The sequence below is a fragment of the Vombatus ursinus genome, unplaced genomic scaffold (assembly GCF_900497805.2).
Source record: "Vombatus ursinus unplaced genomic scaffold, bare-nosed wombat genome assembly UNPS02004180.1, whole genome shotgun sequence".
In the NCBI taxonomy this organism is placed as follows: Eukaryota; Metazoa; Chordata; class Mammalia; order Diprotodontia; family Vombatidae; genus Vombatus; species Vombatus ursinus.
The window spans coordinates 294,020-310,642 of NW_020943958.1; the positions used below are offsets into that span (position 1 = coordinate 294,020).

General features: G+C 43.8%; 1 protein-coding gene across 4 annotated transcripts in view; it reads left to right on the forward strand.

Annotated features, from left to right (window-relative positions):
- Nucleotides 1-2,321: 2,321 nt before the first annotated feature.
- Nucleotides 2,322-16,623, forward strand: part of LOC114053778 (myotubularin-related protein 8-like) — a 46,327-nt gene continuing 32,025 nt past the window's right edge. For 2 of the 4 annotated variants that reach the window (XM_027876916.1, XM_027876926.1), the window contains exons 1-4: nt 2,322-2,470; nt 9,497-9,619; nt 13,067-13,229; nt 16,049-16,206. In XM_027876916.1, the coding sequence (XP_027732717.1) occupies nt 2,447-2,470; nt 9,497-9,619; nt 13,067-13,229; nt 16,049-16,206 (468 nt within the window). In that variant the 5' untranslated portion in view covers nt 2,322-2,446. Of the gene's footprint in view, nt 2,471-4,771; nt 5,383-9,496; nt 9,620-13,066; nt 13,230-16,048; nt 16,207-16,623 lie in introns of all 4 variants that reach the window. The other 2 variants (XM_027876934.1, XM_027876936.1) reach the window with 2 other exon arrangements.

Here is a 16,623-nt window from a genome sequence, read left to right on the forward strand (position 1 = left end):
TTTTCTATTTCATTCTAGAGGCAATGGGGAACCACTCTAGTTTCATAACAGAATGGTCGGAATAAAAAAGAAAATGAAACAAAAGAAATTCCATGAAACTAACCTCTATGTCAACAATGTGACAGTCAGGGGTAGGGAACCTGTGGCCTTGAGGCCACATTTGGCCCTCTAGGTCTTCAAGTGCGGCCCTTTGACTGAATCCAAATTTCACAGAACAAATCCTTGCCCTCTAGGTCCTCAAGTGCAGTCCTTTGACCAAATTCAAACTTCACAGAACAAATCCTGGCCCTCTGGGTCCTCAAGTACGGTCCTTTGACCGAATCCAAACTTCACAGAACAAATCCTTGCCCTCTAGGTCCTCAAGTGCGATCCTTTGATTGAATCCAAACTTCACAGAACAAATCCTGGCCCTCTAGGTCCTCAAGTGCGGTCCTTTGACTGAATCCAAACTTCACAGAACAAATTTGGATTTGAAGTTTGGATTCAGTTAAAGGGCCACACTTGAGGACCCAAAGGGCCACATGCAGCCTCGAGGCCACAGATTCTCCACCCCTGCTCTAGACAATGTCCCACCCCACCAGACCTTCATCCCTGCAAAAAGGGAAGGGAAGTCCAGTTTCCCATCTCCTCTACGAGGCAGTGGGGCACAATGGCTAGAGACCAGGCCTTCAAACTGGAGTAGAGTCCTTCAAGCCCTTCCTCTAACACGTACCAGCTGTGTGACTCTGAGTAAGTCATTTTCATCCCTTCAATGTTCTAGGCCATGCTTAGTGGCAGAGAACGTGTTCATCTGTCTTGTTAGAAGGAGATTCCTCACCTGGGAATTCCCAATACAGATGAAATCATGAATACAGTAAATCTCTATCCATCCTATAGGACCAAACTTGGGCATCACAATTCCATAACATTCAGTTTCATCTTTTTGTTGTTGATTTTTCCAGTTGTGATGTTCTAATAATTGCCAGTCAGTCGATAGACATTTAATAAGCCCCTACTATATGCCAGGGGGCAGCTAGGTGGCACGATGGATAGAACGTTGGGCCTACAGTCAGGAAAATCAGAGTTCAAATCTAGCCTCAGACACTTACTAGCTGTGTGATTCTAGGCAAGTCATTTGACCCTGCTTGCCTCAGTTCCTCATCTCTAAAATTGGGACACACTAGAGAAGGAAATGGCAAACCACTCCAGAATCTTTGCCAAGAATCACCCCTCCCCGCAATGGGGTCACGTAGGGCCAGACAGGACTGAACAACAGGTACATTCCAGGCACTGTGCTAAACTCTGGGAATACAAAGAAAGGGAAAAGATGGTCCTTGCTCCCAAAGAGTTCACAATGTAATGGGTTAATAAGGGACAGAGGCAGGATTTGAAGCCTCCTGGTTTCCCAGGATTCCTTCGAGACTTGGCTCAAAACCCATCTTCTGCAAGAGTCATGTTGCTTACAGCCTTCTCTGGTTATTAGCTCCAACTGACTCTGTCGATTAGTAGTTTGTTTGTACAGAGTTGTTTCCCTGTTAGATTGGGAGCTCTCTGAGGGCAGAGGCTTTTTTTTTTTTTTTCATTTCTTTGTATCCTCAGTTCTTAGCACGGTTTCTGGTACAGAGTAGGCACTTTATAAATGTTGACTTGCTGACTGACTGCTCTTAGGGAGCTTACATTCTAACTGGGGAGATAATATATGTAAGCATGCACAAAATAAAGATGATGTCATTTTTGGGGGGAAGGGGTGAGAGGGACTAGGAGTTGAGGGGAATCAGGTAGAGCATCTTGTGGAGATGATTATGGAGAACTTTTGAAGGCGAATCGATTCTAAGAGAAGGAGACAAGGAGGGAAGAGCATTCCAGGGGCACAGCCATTGCAAAGGTGTGGAGTTGGGAGATGGAGGAACAGTATTTGAGGAATAGCGGGGAGGCCTGGCCTCGTTGTGCTGAACTTTGAGGTCCTTCCCATTTCTCAAATGCAATGGGTTTTCAACCATCGAAGGTCTGGTGAGTGCCCGTGGGAGCGATGTCTTTGGGCAGGCCAGCCCAGGGGTTGGGGGTTGTTGGTGCGAGGTATTGGTGCAAAACTGAGCCCAAGAAGCTCAGAAAGTGCCCGGGTTCGCTTGTCCCACTGGAGAAGGGAGACTGAGAAAGCCGGAGGTGCCCAGGCGGGGAGGAGGGCAGACTGTCCCAGGGAGGGGAAGGAGGTGAGACGGAGGGGGCGTGGCCTGGGGCCCAGGGGGCGGGGCCGGGGGCGGAGGCGGGATGCGCGCCCCTGGAAGCAGCTGCGGAGCGGGAGAGAGGGGGAGGAGGCGGCTGCGGCGGCCGTTGGGCAGCAGCAGAAGGAGGAGGAAGGGGAGGAGCAGGAGGAGGTGAGGGGAGGTGGCCGAGGCTGCCCGTCCTACCCCCCACGCCTCCGGGCCAAGCCCATCACCTGGGACCGGGAGTGCGGGACACTGAGGCCATGGAGCACATCACGCTGCCCAAGGTAAGGCGTGCCCCTGAACAACGGCCAGGGGAGGCTCGGGGCCACTTCCGGGCTGGGGGGTACCCCCATCCCAGCCCTCGGGGGCGCAGAGCCCCCCTCCCGGGGAGTCTTCCCCCAGCTGCCCCTGCTTCCCACTTAGGTACCCTCTCCCAAGCCACTTTCCCACCTCCCCCAAACAAGCCCTCGGGGCTCCCCTTTGGATCGCGTGTGTGGGTCCCCCCCGCCACACCTTGGGACTCCAGTGAACTTCCTCCCCTCGATCCCGGCCCGTCCGGTCCCGTCCCATCCTGTCCCGTCCCATCCTGTCCCGTCCCATCCTGTCCTGTCCAGTTCTCCAACCTGAGCTCACCTAGGCAGTGTAGTATAGTGGGAGGGGTGCCCTCGGGCTTTGAGTCAGATCCCCTTTGCCCCTTGATGGATGGCCGCTGGACTATGCCTTTCCTTTTTCTGGGCCTGAGCTTTTCCCCCTGTAAAATGAGGGCTTTAGATTTGATCCCCCAAAGCCCCTGGTCCTCTGATTCCAGGCTTGTAATTTCCGTGTAGGAGAAAACTCTATCCAATGAAGAAACTCCCTCCGCCAAAGTAGATGGACACCTCTCCTGCAACTTTTATGTAGTCTTAGAGAGTTTTGTTCAAAAGAAAAGAAAAAGAAAAAAACAGATGAGACCTGAGATTTCATTGGTAGAGGGAACTCCCAGTGAGGGGAATCTCTCTTACCAGTGCAGATCTGCACCTGCTTTATAACTAAGAGTCGTAGAGGGCCCAAAGTTGTGGGAGAGGCAGAGCTGAGTGATTTGATGAGTAAAGGGGCACTCTGTACATTTTGCTACTATCTTCCTACTCTGATATTCTGTGAAAAAATCACCACCACCACCACCCCACCCCACCCCCATGTAAGGGATATAACTCATTGAGGATGCCTTACAGTAGCCAACAGCCAGCTCTACTTAATAATGGCAGATAATTTGTATCAAAGGATCAGAGACTCAGTTTCCTTTTCTGTAAAATGAGGAAGTTGGATGACATGGCTTCTAAGATACCCCTCAGCTTTAAAGAGGTGATCCTATATCACTTAATAAAAGGAGACAAGTATAGGCATCACTGTGACTTGCTGGAATGACTGGGAAAAACTCTGAGAGTTTACCTGATTTGAGAAGAAAAGTATAAGTAAAAGGGGGTAAGTAAAAGGGATTAGTTTTGTCTATGAAAAACACATACTCATCAGGAAATTCTGGCACCAGAGGAGTAGAAACATGGTGAAACATTGGAGTGAACATTAGCAGGCGAAGAAATAAAAGCAAAGTCATCACAAAACACTAAAATACAAAAGAACACGTGGGCAGAATGAGGACAGAGAAAGGACTTTGGGAGGCAGATCAAAAGCACAGCATTGAGGCATGAAGGAGTGATGGTTGAAACTCTGCTGGAACTCTCTGGAAAAGCAAAGCCGCTACTTCATTCTAGGCTTGCTTTATTGATAGTTTGGCCCTTCAAAAGGTGGAGTAATCATTGAGGGGGATGTGATTTAGAACCAATCTTAGAATTTGTGAAAGAGAAAGAAGAAAACTGGGCATAATCTGACATGTGCCCTAGCCTTGGGGAGAGCACATTTCAGAATGTTCATAAAAGGGCTAGACTAGGAGTAGGGAACCTTCGGCCTCGAGGCCACATGTGGCCTTCTAGGTCCTCGGGTGCGGTCTTTTGACAGAGTCCAAGTTTTACAGAACAAATCCTTTTCTTAAGGGGATTTGTTCTGTGAAGTTTGGATTCAGTCAAAGGACTGCACTTGAAGACCTAGAGGGCCACATGTGGCCTCAAGGCTGCAGGTTTCCCACCCCTTGGCTAGATAATGTTGAGGCATAGAGGTGGCCCATTAGCTAGAATTTCTGGCTTATAGTCAGGAAGACTTGAGTTCAAATTCAATCTCAGATACTTTGTTTGCCTTGTTTTCCTCATCTGTGAAATAGGGATAATAATAGCACTCACCTTGCAGGAGTCTGTGAGGATCAAATGAGATGATGGCAAAGTGCTTAGCACCATATGAAGTTAGCTATTATCATTATTATCGACAGTCCACACCCTAAAATCCCATAGTCCATAAGAATCTCAAGAGTTAGATTCTGAAGACAGAAAGAGAAACAATTCCAGTGAAGGAATGCAAAGGAGCAGCTATCTAAAAAGACTCATGAACAGAAAGAATTCATTGACCAAGGTAGTTTTTTAAAAAATAAATTTTATTGCTATCTTTTGTCTTTACATCACCTACATTTTCCATTGTATCTCTTCTCCTCCCTTTCCCAGAGAGCCATCCCTTTTAATAAAGAATATAAAAGAGGAAGAAAAAAAAAAGTTTAGTGAGACTGCCAACATGTCAGAAAAGATCGCCATTATACAAAGCATTGCCCACCTGTGGTCCCTCGCATTTTCAGAGAATCGGAAGGCGGTTATCTTCTCCTCACTTGTTTCCAGGGCGAAGTAGAAGATAAAAGCCAGGATTGTTTAAGAACGAACATGGAAGCATGATCTAGGCCTGGAAGAATGCATCAGGAACATGAAAGTTTTGAGTAAACTGTGGCTGGTGATGAACAACTCAGACTTTTTCTAGCACTTTATGAGGAAGGTGATGAATGCAAGGATTGTCATCCTGATTTTCCAGCGCTTGCCCTGAAGGGTCACAAAGAACAGCTTTAGGTAGAACAGAACTGACTGGTGATGTTCCGGCAGAATGCGTAAATGATCAAGAAAATTGTTTAGTGCTTGCTATGTGATAAGCTCTGGATATCCAAATAGAAAAGGAGATTTGTCCCTGCCTCTAAGGGGCTCTCATTCTAATAGGGGCAGAGAGCATACGTAGACAAGAGAAGAGGTGGCATTTCGATGTATCTCCTTTCCAGGTGCTTTCTGCAGTTTAGGTATACCAGCACTTACTTTCCCCTCCTGCCTTAGAATCATAGTTCAACAAACATTTATTAAACTCCTTTTGTGTGCACTGTGATTAATGCTGCTACTGTAGTCTCTATAAAGGCAAAAAAACTACTTCAAGCAATTATTATTATTCTGATTGAGGTAAATGGAGGGATCTTAGGGAATATGTGGTCCAACACCCTTATCTTACAAATGAGAAAACAAAGGAAAATGATGGGACTTATCCAAGGCCACAGTGTTCGTAAGTGGCAGAGCTGGGTATGGAACCTTGGTCTTTGCACACCAGGTCCTGTGTCAGTCTGTAAAATGGGGATAATAATAGCTCCTCCCTTGAGGGGTTTTATGAGGATTGAATGAGATAATGATTGTAAAGTTACCTACCATCAATGAGCTCCCTGTCCCTGACATCAGCTCTTCAAGACAGTCAACCCAATACTTTCAACTGTCTTTTCCTAGCTTTAATTAAACAAACAAACAAAAAAAATGTATTAAAGTGAGGTGGTTGACTCATGATGTCTTCTGGGCCAGGAGTCATTTCTTAAATGGTTTTTAACAAATTTCTTGGCATCACTGGTCTGTCCCAGTAGAGCTTACTCCCCCAAAATATTCCTCTCCCAAGTGGCATTTGAAGGCATCTATCTGGCTAGGCCTGTTCTGCTCCCCCACCCCAACCCCTGGAGTGCTAGAAAGAAAGGGTTAGGCCAGGGGTGGGGAACCAGCCACCTCCAGGCCACATGTGGCCCTCTAGGTCCTCAAGTGCAGCCTTTTGACCAAATTCAAACTTCACAGAACGAATTCCCCTTAATGAAAGGATTTGTTCTGTAAAACTTGGACTCAGTCCAAAGGCCACACCCAAGGACCTAGAGGGCCATATGTGGCTTGGAGGCTGCAGGTTCCCCATCCCTTTAGGCCACATTAGAAATGACTGAATACATTTAGCAGAAAAGATGGTATTTCAATATATGGCATCTCGAAATAACAGAAGGAAATAGAACAGATACCCCACCTCATCCTTCACTTCCTATTTCTCTGCCTTCTTTTTTTTTTCCTGACCCCCTCCTTCATTGGGGCTGAGTTACAGGCTTTGTCTGGCACCTCTTTCTTGTTCTTGCCTTATTGCTTTCTAGCTCAGGTTGTTTATATTCACCTGCCTGTCAGGTTTGATGAAATACAACCATCAGAGCAAGAGGAACACTGCTGCTTCTAATTTAGAGCTCTGTCCCATTCACCTTCCTACCTATTGGGTGTATCCCTTCCTCAGTTTGAATTCAGGGCCCTTGATCCCCCTCCCATGAGATAATATGTGGTCAAGGAAACAAAACCAACAACTTCCCCTAAACTAAATCAGTGCTCCAGTTCAGACGGGGGTCCTAGTTGGGGGATGCGGGGTTAATGCTCAGAGAAACTTTAAATGATCATGTACAAGGACTGATTTTACTTTGGACTGTATTGCCTGTGTCTGTTTTCTCCTTAGTAAGATTATTTTGAAGTTAAAGAAAAAACAAAAACGAGGTTAGCCATTGTGTAGATGGATTTTCAGAAACTTAGGACTGTGAGAAGTCTGGTAAGCGTGCCTTTTCTAGTCAACAGAAGGCATGCTCCCATCGAGTTGCCATTCACAGGAGGTTTATCTTGAAAAGCTTAAAGATTTGCTCTTCAGGATTAGGAGAGCATGCTCATTCGAAAGGCAAGGGCCTGTAACAGAGGGTGCTGTTCTTTGCCTTTTTTTCTGAATTTCAAGTCCTGAAACACTTTGGCTTTGGATGCATCATTCTGACTTTTTCACTTGAGAGAGACCTGCCTGATTTTGTTAAGTCCTGGGAGGCTTCAGAAATGAAGATCTCTTAGATGATAGGACTTGGGGCTGGAATGGGCCTTAAAGCTCATCTAGTCAGAGCACCTCATTTTACCAGTGAAGAAACTGAGGCCCAGAAAGGAGAAATTATTTTGCCCTAAGTCACGCAGATAGTAAGTAATACAGCTTGGATTTAAACCCGGGTCTGATGATTGTGCTGCTTCCACTATACCTTTTTATCTGATCTAATAAGTGCATTCAACATCTAATCGTGGCATATACCAGGACTCTATTTCCTGCAGTGTTTTTCCACTGAATCTTTTTCAAAATAATAGAATAACAGAATTTCAGTCTTGGAAGAAGCCTAGGTGGCAATCCAGTTCAACTCATACTGGAACCCTCACCCCCTCCAACAAGGGTTTTTAATCTGGGGTCCACTGTGACTAGGCTTGGGGAGCCCATGAACTTGGATGAAAAAAAAATTACTTTTTTATTTTTACTATCCTTTGGCTTCCTTTATAATCCTGGTATTTTATTTTATGCATTTAAAATCATGATTCTGAGAATGGGTCTATAGGCTTCCTCAGCCTGCCTACCCAAGGTAGAGGGCAAGGGATGGGAAGGGAGGGTCTAGGACACACAAAAATTTCAGAATCTCTGCTCTTTGACCTGTCCAGCAAGTGGTCATCCAGTCTTTGCCGGACCACCATAGAACAAAAGTTCACTGTCTCCATATTGGCTCAGAATACTTCCTCAGTCTTCACTTTCCTTCTCTGCCTTCTCCCTTCCATTGTTGATGTTTTATACTTTCTTGCTCATTGGAGAGACCTTATTGAGAAAACAGAAAAAGGTCTTTTAAAAATGTGAAAAGAAAAGGATTTGGAGGGAGACTACTTAGGTCGAAATCCCCATTCTGTTACTCTCTGAGTGACTTTAGTCAAGTCATTTCATCTCTCTGTGCCTCAGTTTCCCTCAACTACAGATGTAGGAGCTGGACTCAGATGACCTCTGCACACTCTGTTTTTCCAGTAGTATTCATGATGAATGATGATATCGGGCAGTGATAGTATGGGACATGTTCTTAGGCTGGTAAACTCTTCTGGAGTCACATGTTCCTCATTTTAAAAAAAATCGTAGATTTGAGCTATTGCCAATACTTGTGGCAAATCAGGGTAGTAAATGGATTAAGAAACTTCGGAAGTGCACCTCATTTCCTTTCTTCCTGGAAGGGAAATGGAAAATACCATGTTTTATGGGCCACAGCATCTCTAAGAGCAGAGTTCTTGTAAGTGTCACAACATCCTGTGTGGTCGTGGCAGGGGGTGAAGTGTGGGAGAAGGGCATTGACCAAGCAGTTCTTCAGAGGACAGGGCCATCTAAGCTACTTAGCCAGGGTAACGGCTTCAGAAGCAGCCTGATCCCTTGTTCCTGTAGGCAGAGAATACAGTTGTGTGCTCTGATCCTCAGCTCATTCTTAGATTGGGAGAGCAGGCACCATGCCATGTTGTCATGTGTCTCTGCCAGTGCACAGCACAGTTCTCTAAACATTCAGGGGCTAAGAGATGGTTGTTGAAGTTTGGGGTTTTCACTCTTCTTCCGTCCTTCCCCGCTGTGTGGCTCAGCTCTTGCCTCAGCTTCCTCCATCCCTTCAGCAAGTATTCTTGAATCACACCCCACCCCAACCCCTTCCCTCTAGTGCCTGTGCCCTTCATTGCTCCTTGGCTCTTTCTGGCAGACAATCCTAGACACCCATGTACTCCTGACCCATCCATCCACACTCTGGTTGAAAGTGCAGAGCCAAGGAATCGTTTTGGAATGCCTCAGTGATCTGTGCTCTTTAACATTTTTACAAAAGACTTGGATGAAGAGATCCTTATCAAAAGATCTTGATGCATTAGGACATTGGGCCAAATATTATAAGGTGAAATTTAATAAGAATAAATGTAAAATTCAAAAAAAAATCAGCTTCACAAGCACAAGATGGTAGAGATATGCCTCTACTGCAGTTCATCTGAAGAAGATCAGGGGGCCTTAGTAGGCCATATTCTCAGTGTGATATGGCATTCAAGAACACTCATGTGATCTTAGGCCACTGTCCAGGCTAGTCCTGCTGTCCTCTGCCTTGATCACATCTACTTGCAACTAGAATACAGTATTTACTTCTGGTTATGTCATTTTAGATAGGATGTTGGTAAAACTGGAGAAAGTCAAGAGCCACCAGGATAAGGAGAGAAATGTTTCATTCTTATATTTCAGTCACAGGTAGCAAGTAGGAGTTTAATCTTTTTCTCTTTCTTTTTAAATAGGTTGAAAATGTCCTGTTATTGAACCGTTACGTAAACAAGAAACCAGCTAACGGGACTCTCTATCTTACTGCAACCCATCTGATATATGTAGATGCTTCTGCTGAGGTCCGGAAGGAAATCTGGGTCTGTGTTCCTGATAAGAAATAAGAAAGTATACCAAGGACTTGTACATGAAGGCTTCTCATTTGGCGTGTAGGGGTTGCCCAAGAGCACCAGTATTTAGTAATGAATTTATTTCCTAAATCATTTAGACCACGGGTGGGGAACCTTTGGCCTCCTAAGTCCTCGGGTGCAGCCTTTTGACTGAGTCCAAATTTTACAGAACAAATCCTTTATTAAGGGGATTTGTTCTGTGAAGTTTGGATTTGGTCAAAGGGCCACACCCAAGTGGACCTAGAAGGTCACATGTGGCCTCAAGGCCTCAGGTTCCTGACCCCTGATATAGACCCTTTCCTCTGAAGAACACTGTTCAAGTGAACCATTTATAGTGAGAAACAGAGGCTGCTGCAGTGACCAGCTAAAACTGTTCTAATTCAACAGATGTTTCTTAAGCACCTACTATGTGCAAAGCACTATGTGCTAGCTTCTCACACTTCAAACGGTGATGTGTTTTGTAATAGGCAAGTCTTGTTTATTTTACAAATACTATACTTATCAAACTGTGTATACTAGGTAAATAAAATTTATAGCGAACAATATTATTTGTAAATTTTCTCTTTTCTGCAATAGCATACCCTCCAAAATCTCCTGCTGTGCTGGTGTCCTGCCATATACCCTTTGCAAACCATTGGACTAGATTACCTCTGAGGTTTATTCTAATTGTAGTGTTCTCTTCCCTAGTGCTTCTTCAATAGTTTTTTTTTTCTCTGCCTCTCTAAAAAATTCATAGAAACATAGAATTTAGGTCTGGAAGGGAGCTGAGAGGTCGTATAATGTAATGCTCATATTTACCATATAAAACCCAGAGGAGTAAGTGACTTGCAATTAAGTGACAGGGCTGGGATTCATACTTGGGTCCTCTGACTCAAAATCTAGCGCTCTCTTGCCTACTGTACTGTATTTGTCCCCTAATGTTTACAGGGATTTCCTCTTCAGTTACACTTTAAATCTAATGCTCTATTGTTCCTTCTGGTTGTCTTGCCCAGGAGGTGGGAGAGGAAGGCAATGCAGAGACCCTCTATTGCTGGTCAAGGAAGCTTCTTTGCCTTCCGAGTAGAATTGTTGTTCAGTCGTGTCTGATTTTTCATGACCGTGTGGACCATACTGTCCATTTGCTGTTTCTTGGCAAAGATACTGGAACATTTTGCCATCTTCTTCTATGGTGGATTAAGACAAACAGAGGTTAAATGACTTGTCCAAGGTCACACACTAATACAATTATCTAGGGCCTTTCCCACCATCCCCTGCAGGACAAGACGGGTTACTGCTCCCTGGTTTATCAGGGTGAACTGGACTTAGGAAATTTGATACTTGTTTTTGTAGACGGTTTTGTTTTCTACCAGACCTTGGCTCCCCAACCATAACCCAGAACCTGGCACAGTTATTTTTGGTCAGGACCTATCCATGTTGGGAGCTCCCAGTGAGGAGATTAATAGAGGTGAAAATCCCTAAAAAGAAAGTCCATAAGGATTTATAGGGAACTTCTGGTGAGCAAACTCCCTTTCTCAATGCAGAATAGCATGTGCTCTGCCACTTAGAGTTGCCCAGGCCATTAAGAGATGACCCACCCAAGACATGCCTGGGACCCCTTGGCACATCTCAGGTCCACCACCCCAGGCTGCCTCACTTGCATTGCCAGTATCTTTTTTATATGACTCATCAAAGCTCTTTAGTATTCCAAATAGTGAGAGAAACGGAGCAAGTTAGACGAGACCAGAGGATTTCCATGTTTGTTTTCTTTGCCCATCCACCCTGCCCCCCCCAAACTTCATATACTCTTAAGACTTCTAACTGAAAGATTTAGTGGGAGAGACAGCTCTTTGGGGAAGAATTTGAAAAAAGAGATGAGACAAATCAAGTTGGCAACATTATCCCGGACCTCTAAGAAGGAAACACCACAAAGCTGTAAGGCGTCAGGTTGGGTCCTAGTGAAAGGAAGATGATGGAGCCTATGGTAACAGAAAATGAAGCACAGAGATAGGAAGGACATAAAAGGGAAAAATCCTCCCTCAATTTCCTCCGTATTTTGCTAGCTTCAAAATAACAATGCCATTTGGACAGCGTTTCTTTTATCTCTCCCTTCTGTTTTCTTTTTTTTTCTCAGGCCACTTTAGCATGGGAGAGAGTTACAAGATAAGCCCCACTTATTCATAGTTCTTGTTCTGGCCTTAGGTCTACCATTAGAAGAACTTACCCACTTTTTTGGAATGATGCTAGGCGAAAGTGAACTAACCAACAGAAGCGACCCTAGAATCAAATTGCATGTTGGAATACTTAAATGGAGCCATGATTTCTCATGACTTTAGGCATTCCTTGCACTGGTGGAAGTTGTACCCAATCCAGTGCCATCCATTTTGGTGGGTGCCATTCTGTCTGGCTTCCAACAGAGAATGCTTAGCAGCAAATAATTACAATTTCCCAGTGTTTCCGATGGAGTATCCCCACCCAATGTACTAGGATCCTTTCTCTTGTCCTTTTAATTCGGAATGGGCTCAGCACTAAGTAGTGATTCCATTCCCATGGTGCTTTCCTATTGTAGAATGTTTCCCCCAACAGTGCTGTGAAATAGGAAGTGCAAGTATTACATGTTTCTATGTTATATCATATCATCTAAAGCTATATTAATATTCCTCATTTATAGATGAGGAAACTGAGGCTTAGAGAGATGAAATAATTCAGGATCCTGGAGCTGGAAGGGACCTTAAAAAGTGACCAAAAAGATGAAGTTCCTTCATGTACGCCAACCCTCTTTTCATTTTACAGATGAAAAAAATTGAGTCCTAGGGAAATAAAGTAACTTGGCCATGGTCACACATACGTAGCAGACGTAGAATTACAACCTGGATCGTCTCCAAATCCAGTGCTCTTTCTACTGCCATGGTCATATAACTAACAAATTTCCTCATCTGAAAACTGAGGAAGTTAGAGGAAATGATCTCTAAAGGAACCTTTCAGTTCTAAAGCTAGGGATCCTAAGTTGGTGCAGTCTGGACTTAGTCTCAGGTTGTCTTATTCTGAGTCCGTTGTTTTTTCCACCTCTTGTGCCCCAGTAGCTTTCTGACCAAGAAGTCAGATTGTGGACTCATCGTGGCCTATGGTGATACTCACAATGGCCTGCCAGAGGTCCTTTTTATTGTATTTATTTGTCTTTTTTAATATGCTAAGGTAGTCCCTCTAATTCATTACAACTTGTCCTAAGATGAAGACCTATCGTCAGAATGACATCTTTCCTTGCTCACCTACCTACGTGGAAGTACAATGCTTTCCTTTTTTTTAAAAGGGTACTTCTGGACATTTAGGCCATTGCCAATATCTGAGAATCACTGTTCTGAGAGTTGGTGTTGGGCAATTTAACTTCACCATTAGAGAAAATTGCTACTTAAAGACTGATTCATCTTTCTTCTTTTGCAGATTCTGCACCACCACATTGCTGCTGTGGAGAAGTCAGCCCTTACCTCCATGGGGCATCCTCTGCTCTTACATTGCAAAAACTTTCGGACAGCACACTTTGTCTTTGGGTCTGAATGGGAATGTCATGAAGTACATGCCTCACTGCTTAAGCTCTCCCAGCCAGGTAGTTAGGCTTTGTGATGTTTTGTGAATAATAGAAAAGCTTGGGGATGAGGAGTTGGGCATAGAAATTGTGGCCAACTGGTAATTGCATTTCTATGAACCTCACTAAAATATTGGGCTTTCTTTATATGCCAAAAGAGTTTCCCCATGGTTTATGAAGCCTGTATCAGAAGATGAAGGTGCTCTCTTGTACAGAAATGCAGGCTGATTGCTTCTTCCAAGTTTGGGTGTTACCAGTAACATTTTTGGGGTCCAGATCTATGACTTTAGGAGTATAGGGGCACTCCTGAAATGGAGACTCCCTCCACTGATGTCGGTCTGCAACTAGCTGTAACCTAAAAACATGTTTATCTTCCTGGTTTATCTGGGTGACTTTGGTTCTCTGAAAATTTGGTATTTGTTTTTATTGATGCTCCACCTGTGATTTCAGTTCCTGATAAGGAAATGCCTTCTCCCATGGTATGTCAGCAATTTCTAGTCTTGGAGAGTTGCCAAAGACATCAAATGGTTAAGTGCCTTCCCCATAGTCACAGAGGCAGAAGTTGGACCCAACTCTTTCTGACTCTTAAGACCATTGGTGCTCTGTCCATTATGACCATGCTGCCTCTTCACAAGAAACCTAACAGTTTAAAAAATGAAAGTCCATTGTAACATTGAAATGTTGTCTCTGTACCCAAAAAGGCAAATTGGATGTAGAATATTTTTTTTCCTAGGGTATACCAAAATGGGTATACCAAAAATGACTAGGAAGCAGCATCTTGGTGTAGTGGTTAGGCCAAATTAACCTCATCTCCTTTTTTGATGGGTTTATTAGATTAAATTGGAGAAGGCTGTAAATGTCTTATACCAGGTTTCAGCAAAGCATTTGACAAAGTTGGCTTCTACCCTCACTGAAAAGATGGAGAGATATAGGTTGTGGGTTAGATGACAGTACAGCTGGGAGCATTTGGAATTGGTTGAATGACCTGACCCAAAAAGTAGTGGTCAGTGTCAGCTTGGAGGGAGGTGACTAGTGGAATGCCCCAAAGATTTGTTCCTGGCCCTTTGCTGTTCAGCATTTTCGTCAGTGACTTGGATGGGAAAAGATCTGAATATATGACAACGAGATGACAGACTTCACTGTGAAGTTTGGATTCAGTCAAAGGGCCGCCCTTGAGGACCTAGAGGGGATTTGTTCTGTGAAGTTTAGATTCTGTCAAAAGGCCACACTTGAGGACCTAGAGGGGATTTGTTCTGTGAAGTTTAGATTCAGTCAAAGGGCCGCACTTGAGGACCTAGAGAGCCACATGTGGCCTCAATGCCACAGGTTCCCCACCCCTATTCTAGAGGAAGGGAGGTGATTGTTCCATTGTATTTTGCCCCTGTCAGGCTATGCTGAGTGTTGTGTTCGGTTCTACTTTCCCACGTTGTAGGAAGGACTTTGACAGACTGGAAGGTACCCAGATAGTAATGGAAGTAGACATCATTCCATATGATAGCTGTTTGAAGAACCTGAGGGTGCTTAGCCTGGAGAAAAGACGATGTAGAGGGAATATGCTAGTTATTTTCCAAGTATTTTGAATGGAAGAAAGGAAATAATTTTGTTGTGCTTGGATCCAAAATGTAGAAATAGAACCAGTTTATAAAAATTACACAGAGGCATACTTTGGCTTAATGACAAACTTTCCAGCAAGCTGAGTGAGCTGCCTTGGAATGTGTGGTGGTTTCCCCTTCCTTCACATAGTCAGGGATACTGAGGAGAGGGGTATCTGAGCACAAACCATTTGGATTAGATGGCTTGAGAGGAACCTTACAACTCCAAGATTCTGGGATTAGTGGAAGAAGACCAGGATTTGAATTCAGATGCGTTGGGTGAAAATCCCAGTTCTTTTTTTTTTTTAAAGTATGCTTCAATCTGTACTCAGACATCATCAGTTCTTTCTCTGGGGATGGGTGGCATTTTTCATCCTAAATCCTTCAGAGTTGTCTTGGATCGTCATATTGCTGAGAATAGCTAAGCCATTCAGAGCTGATCATTTTACAATATTGCAGTTACTTTGTACACAGTCTATTTCACTTTGCATCAGTTCATGCAAATCTTTCAGGTTTTTCCGAGAGCATCCCGCTCATCATTTCTTATAGTACAATAGTACTCCATCGTAATCACATGCCACATCTTGTTCAGCCATTCCCCAATTTATGGGCATCCCCTCACTTTCTAATTCTTTGCCCCCAGAAAAGAGCTGCTAGAAATATTTTTGTACATATAGATCATTTTCTTTTTTTGTTTTTTTTTATCTCTTTTGGGATACAGACCTAGTAGTGGTATTGCTAGGCCAAAGGGTATGCAAGGTTTTTATAGCCCTTTGGGCATAGTTCCAAATTGCTCTACAGAATGGTCAGATCAGTTCACACTCCACCAACAGTGCATTAATGTCTCATTTTCCCCACATCTCCAACATTTACCATTTACCTTTTCTGTCCTATTAGCCAATGTGAATCCCAGTTGTGTTGCTTGCTAGCTTGTGTGACCTTAGGCAAATCACTTGTCTCTGACCTCATTTTCCTCATCTGTAAAATAGTAAAAGTGATCTCTGAGGTCCCTTCTAGTCCTAAATCTATGATTCTGTGATCCCTACCTGTGTGACATTGGGAAAGTGACTTAACCTTTATGGGCCTTGGTTTCTTCTTTTGTAAAATCAGGAGGTTGGATTAGATGGTCTCTAAGGCCCACTTTCAACACTAACTCCTAGAGAACTAAGTCTTTACTTGTTTTATGGATGGCTTCCCTTAAGTCTCCCTGATAACTGCATCATTTTCATTCCTGTTTCTTCTCCCCAGTGAGACCAGAAGAACTTTATGCATTTTCTTATAACCCCAAATCTTCGAAAGATGACAGAGAAATGGGATGGAAAATGATCGACTTAAAATCAGACTACAAACGTATGGGAGTCCCAAATGACTACTGGCAAATAACAGATGCAAACAAAAACTATGAGGTAATTGTGAAAGAGCCACTTGAAATATTTGCGTATTCATGAGTCCTTTTCCTCTTTCTTTGGGGCATAGGCCTAGTAATGGTAGAGCTGGGGTCAAAGGGTTTGCACACTTGAGCATGAATCTGCTTGTTTCATCTCATGTTTCTAGTGGACTTTGTTTACTTCAGTAGGCTTCCTTGTGTGTGGATTTCAGCTATTTGTATGTGTGAGTGTATGTGTGTTCCTCTGGCTCAAATTCTGGCCGTTCCGAGGGTTTATTTTATTGCTGTATATAGTCTCACTATGTCTCATTTCTGGAAATTAATAGCACTATTTGAAAAAAAAACTTTATAACCAGTGTGACATTGGACAAGTTCTTTCCCCTCTGTGGGCCTCGATTTCCCTAACTTGAGGGAAATAGACTATATGGTCTCTAGA